At 41.3% G+C, this 6,194-nt stretch overlaps 1 protein-coding gene across 1 annotated transcript; it reads left to right on the plus strand.

The window, feature by feature from the left end:
• The first annotated feature begins 1,349 nt into the window (after nt 1-1,349).
• On the plus strand, nt 1,350-5,863 carry LOC104269960 (protein NipSnap homolog 3A-like). Its single transcript, XM_009873123.1, is given in 6 exon segments — nt 1,350-1,548; nt 3,397-3,461; nt 3,463-3,565; nt 5,054-5,203; nt 5,590-5,676; nt 5,787-5,863. Coding segments are annotated over 6 exon segments (606 nt in total). The 5' UTR covers nt 1,350-1,424.
• Nucleotides 5,864-6,194: the final 331 nt, after the last annotated feature.

Genomic DNA, 6,194 nt, shown 5'->3' on the forward strand with positions numbered 1-6,194 from the left:
CCGGGCACCGGGGGTGAGTGGGCGCCGCCCTTGTCCTTGTGGCGACTTTGCGTGGAACGTGCCTGCTGCGCAGCGCCGGCACCGGGTCCTGTGTGGAGTCGTGTGTGTATGTGGTGTGTGTGTGTGTATGTGGTGTGTGTATGTGTATGTGGTGTGTGTGTGTGGTGTGTGTATGTGTATGTGGTGTGTGTATGTGGTGTGTGTAAGTGGTGTGTGCTGGTGTGTGCTGTGCTGTGCGCTGTGCACGGTCCAGGCCTTGCTCCAGTGGCCTCAGTGTGACGTGAGGCCGCACTTCTCCTTTCCTGCAGTAATTTGGTATCGGAGGGGAAGCTGGTGCAGGATTAGCGTTCACCCAAGATGGCTCTGAGTGTTTGGAAACCATAAATGATAAAAGAAGCTGTGACACATGGTGGCCCAAACGAGCTGTTTTAACGTTCCAAAGGGTCATCCAGAAACCAGACCTTTGAACTTGGCCGCCTGTACTTTGTGGTTTGAGCTTTCGGTGCGCATGCCTGCTCATTTTTCCGAAATAAGACGTGTCCAAAACTGATCCTGCAGCCACCTCTGTGCAAATACGGGCTGAGACCAAAGATTAGGTTTGGTCTTGATTTGCCTGGTTTTATTTGAGATAGGAGTAGCATGCTCCGAGTTGTTGAAGCAGTTGCAAGAGTAAGCGTATTCTGGGACATCTGAAGGGGTTTTATGTTATATGAATAGAAAAAACTGTTCTTGACCAGCCTTTGGGAAGCAGCCAGTCGTGGGCAAGGAGGAAGACTTCTAGCAGTCATATGCTGGAAGGAATCAGTCTTTTTGCAAGAATCAGTATCTTCTTGCTTTTGTAAACAGTATGTAATTTGCTAAAACTGATTTAGGATTGTAATTAGAGAATAGATTGCAGTCGTGTGAGTTGGTTGAGTAAGGGCAGTGCAGGCAGATGATTTTGGCTCTGATTTGGTGGCATCAGCAGCCTTTGCCTGATGTGTGTAGCCAGCTCTCGTTTTATTGCTTTGACTTTTTGCATCTTCCCAAGGAAAGGAAAGAGAAAAGGAACATCTTGCTTTGTTATGAGCTAATAATTAAGCAACTGAATGCAACAAATAGAAGACACATCGTAGTCTGTTGCACTGCCAAAAGGAGTTGAAGTAAATAGTGTGCGTGGGGAATATTTCCAAAGAAAAGTGACAAGATACTTTTTTAATGGAGATCAGGAAGTACTCTCTCTCCCAGCCCTCAGTAAAAAATTCCATCTATAGGACTTCACTGTTTAAAAAAAATTACAGAAATTAGACAGAAGATGGTTTTCTGGCTTCAGAATTATGTTTCTTAATGTTTTCTCTCAGGGACTCGCATCCTTTGCTACTGGGCCCAGACAAAATAACAGCATTTTCTATGAAATTCGCACATACGACATTAAGCCATCGAAGATGAAGGAGTTTGTGGAAATGGTCAACAAGTATCTTCACCTTCGCACAGCTCACTCGGAGCTGGTGGGATTCTGGTCTGCAGAGCTGGGAGCGATGAATAAAGTGGTCCATGTTTGGAAGTATGGTATGCTCAGAGTCCCTCTGCACTGCTCTGCTCTGTCTGTGCTTCCTGTCTCCTAGGCAAGAAGGCAAGGAGAGTACTTAATTGGCTTTGTTTTGTTGGTATTACTGTATTCCTGTACTGATTACTGAAAAGAACACTGCAGAGCCTGTCAGGACAATTTTGGCAGGTTGGGGTGAAAGAGCGAACAGTGGTCTCTGCTCAGAATAGGTATAATAAAGGGGCTGCATTGGAGTGTTTTGTTTGCGGAAGTAGTTTTTACTTAGGGCCAGGTGAGAGCCACGAATGTCTTCAGAATTTCAAAATGGTTGGAAAAAAGTTTCAAACAATCTATGTGCAGCCTGTGTATGTTTATATGCATGTATAATTGTTCTCAAATTATAGTTCATTGTAACAGTCACTCCCACAAACCAGTGCGTACACAATTTCCATGTTTAAATTCCTTCTGCATCTGGACTATGCTGAGATGGGAAGCCACTCCACCAGCTCTGACTTCCATAGTGCAAGAAGCGTTTCATTATCTCTTCAGCCTTGGTGGCAACAGGCTTCTTGCAGTATAACCAGCTTTTTCTGTTGTTGGAGTTGATGCTGACGTGGAAGGTGCTAGTGAGCCAGGAAAAGCAACAATTTTGTGAGAAACTGGATATGCTGGCTGTGATCTTTGTGGAGCCCAAGGGAACTTGATACTTGGCTTATGGAGAGGTGGGAAGGCACACCAGTGTCGTTTCTTTGTATGCCTGCTGCAGTCCAGGGTATATCTGTGTGGTGAGACAGAGGATTTTGTTTCTGAAGTTCTCAGGCTGCTTGTTGAAATCCAGCATGTTCACAGTACCTGTTCAGAATAAAGGATCACCCTTTTTATCATGGAGGGTTGAAGGCACCAGCCATCTGTCAACAGGAATATTATGAGTTTACATGCATATATGGAGATAAATTGTCCTGCTTCTCAGAACCTTTTAGCCTTGTCTATTGTTTCTTTCTCTAAAACCAAATCAAAACAAAATTTAATAATCTGTGGCAAACTTTAAAAGTGCAAAACTAAAGAAGAACCTACAAATTTTATGTTTCCTGATGATGTAAGGTGCAACATTTTTTCTCCTTGATTCATCATTGATATAATTTTCTCTTAGTCTCAAGATACTATTATTTCTCAAGGTTTTTCCTGTTCTCAGATGCTGGATTTTTCTCCTGTGCTATTATGGAAAGCTGTTAATATAAACATACTGTTTAAAATGCCACACAGCCTAACAAATTGCAATTCTGACGCTCCTAATTCAGTGGATTATTTTTTTTTTAAAAAAAAAGAAGAAAATTTTTAGATTTTGTGCATTTAGCAACTTTTTATTAGCTGAACGGACAAGCATTACTTCTACGCTTGAAATTTTAGTGCTATTTTAAAGTCAAAATTTAATTCTTAATTTGATTCTTAATTTTCTCTTGGTAGGCTAATAATCCTTCTCAATTTCCTTTTCCACTGTATTTTCTTCAGATCTCCTTGTCATTGGTAGCTGTTGCCACATCCAGTAGTCCCTGTGGATGTTATATATGAATCTTTCTTAACAGTAGCATTGCTTAATGTATTTTAACTTTTTTGTAAGCTTTCTTCAAAAATTTGGTTTTATTTGAAACCGTTTAACTCTGAGAGCTAAAGCAAAGATTTTTGCAGCAGTTAGTGGAAACTTAGCACATCTGCTTTAATATGATGTTTAAAAGTGACAATTTCAAACTAATAAAAGTGCGGCTTGCCTCGTTCTACTTTTACATTTTGATTGAGTCTGATGTGACATTAAGTGCATGTTTTCATAGTTTTGGGTGGGTTTTTTTCTTTTTTTTTTTTTTCCTTTCTTACAGATAGTTTTGCCCACAGAACAGCAGTTCGGCATGCACTAGCCAATGACAAGGAGTGGCAGGGGAGACGCTTGACTCTTCTCCTCAATTCTCCCCACGGTAGAGAAGCAGCACAATGAAGTTGCTTATCTGGTACCCTGGTGTCAACTTGGGAAGCCTCCAAAAGAAGGGGGTTAGTTTATCTTCTGTTTTGCTGATTAAAGTTACTGATGCTGAAGGCTAACAGAAAAATGGCTTAAAGTTTAAACCACGTATTACATGGTTTTATAACCCTTTATGTAACAGGTGCATTTACCTACACCCACATGAAAAAGGTGACATAATACAGATGAGGAACAAAGTTTTTAAGGATTTTACACTAATTTAGATGAATAACTGACTACAGCCCTGGTCACTGAGATTGTAGAGAGATGTGTGAATTGCCTGCATGAACAGACAAAGTGACAACGCAGTAATAGTGGTCAGAGTAGTCATCCTGGACTTCATCCATCAGTGAGAGGGTTTTTCCTGGAGATATTAAATGCCATGATCGTTCTCTTCCACAGAGGTTATTCTCTTTTATCAATTGGCTTTGAAGTTACCGGCTCTTTTGCGTAGAAGTTTTAAGAAAAACAAAAAAAAAATCCCTACGTTTTAAAGATACATGCAAGTCGAGCATACTTTGTAACAATTATAGATTAGATATGGACATGTTATCCTTAAATTCTCTGTAGCAAATGGAGTATTTGCAGTATTGAATGGTCCCAGTTTTATGAAGATTTGCTGCATGGAGTGGTAAGCATATGCATACATACAGTAATCTTTGTTCTTTATTTCCCTGTGATTCCCAATTTTATGTTGTTACAATTGAATTTAAAAGCAGTTCAGTTTCTCTTAAAACCGGAGAGCTTACTTTTCAAACACTTTCTTCCCATTTTATTTTATCTCCAGCCAGTTGTTGGAGAATGAGACCAGACATAAAACGCTGTATGGCAAGGGTCTAGCTTTCAATTAAAGGGTCAGAAATTGTGATCTAGAGTAACTACCTGAGCAGAAAGGAGACAGACAATGTGTCTTGTAGCAGGACTGGAGTTTTCTGGTAGAGCATGCCATTTGTCCACAAACAAGGGAGATTGTTTGGCAGAGCAGAGATGCTAAGCTAGTCATCTTCTGCTGGTTATTCCTGCAGATCATGCTGTAACCAATTTCCAGCACTCAGGGGAGTTCATAATGTCATAAATGACTTCAATGCCAGAAAACAGTGCCAGTCTTAGAGAAGGCCACCTTGCATTGTTCAATCAGCCATCCAAATCCTGCAAACATGTAAGAGCATTTGTGATTTCTGCAAAGTAGTCTGAGCCTCCCAAAATTTCCAGGCAGCACTGAAAACTGCCGGGTTGGACTTTGTTGCAAAGTTCCTCACGGTCCCAGTACTTACATTTACACTTGACCTAGCTCTGGTTAGTGAGCTGCTTGCCTGTGCACTTGTGAGCACCTGGGAGCTGTGACATGTTGTGCATGAGGGGATGAAGGAGCAATTTCATGTCCTGCTGACCCTAAATGGCAGAGAAGTGCAATACTGGTTTCACAATAAGTATGTTGTGTCCATGACACAGTGTTTAAGAACTGACATATTAATTTCTATTTCCTTTCCTGAGGTTGTCTTTGCCTTTTGTTCCAGGAGTATATGAATGGGTTACTTTCCAGATGAAGCCTGGTGGGCCAACATTGTGGGGTGAAGCATTTCAAGCTGCAATCAATGCTCACATCAACACAGGCTACACCAAGCTGATCGGTGTTTTCCACACAGAGTATGGATTACTTAACACAGGTACTACTCCAATTTCTGATACAGACTTTGGCATGGGAAGGAGTGGAGAGAGAGGGGCGAGCCCTTATCCTGGATCAGGATTGGCCAGCTTGATGAAAATATTGGTGTGCATCACCAAAGTCCTGTAAACAGTCCTTGAACCCAGCTTTGTGTACTGGGTTATAGGCTTAAGCCAGGTGCTACTATCCTAAAAGACTTTCAGATCCAATGTTAGAGAGTCAAACCTCTTAAAGGCTCAAAAAAGGATCATCCCACCACTTTCCTGAAGAATTGTTCCTGCTAACTGCAAAGCATCTAACAGGTGAAGGCAGACTAATAGGACTTATAGTACATGTTGTATTACAGCAGTAACGATATTCAGCTGACTTTATTTGTACTTTCCTCAGTCCATGTGATCTGGTGGAATGAGAGCCAAGATCACCGGGCAGCAGGAAGGCACAGGGCCCATGAGGATGCCCGAGTGGTAGCAGCTGGTAAGAGACAATGGATCCAGAGAACTCACTAATGTTACCTGCATGCATACTGAAAAAAGTATTATTTCTCATTGGATTACTGTCCTAATTAAGTATGCATTTAATTTCAGTGCGGGACAGTGTCAGATTCTTGGAGTCCCAGGAAAATATGCTACTGATTCCTCTTCAGTGCTCACCGCTGAAGTAACCTTCTTCTAAAGGATGTAAGAGATGGCAGAAAGGACAAGATGGAAGTGCGGTCAACCAGTGACAACACATGGATGATCATACCCTCATGAATCATAAAATAGTTTGGGTTGAAAGGGACCTTAAAGATCATTTAGTTCCAACCCCTGTGAACAAGCCTTTCCTGTTCAATGGTGTAGTCAAACTCAGCTGATCTACACATGCTTACATCTTTGAAATACTTTTTGCCAGACTGCTAAAATCCAAATAAATTTGTATAAAGCATGAATTTTTAGTGTTTACAGCTAAAGCTCTTTTTCTAAACTCTGAAATGATAAACCCCATTCTCCAAG

Source organism: Apaloderma vittatum, unplaced genomic scaffold, assembly GCF_000703405.1.
Source record: "Apaloderma vittatum isolate BGI_N311 unplaced genomic scaffold, ASM70340v1 scaffold24287, whole genome shotgun sequence".
Classification (NCBI taxonomy): Eukaryota; Metazoa; Chordata; class Aves; order Trogoniformes; family Trogonidae; genus Apaloderma; species Apaloderma vittatum.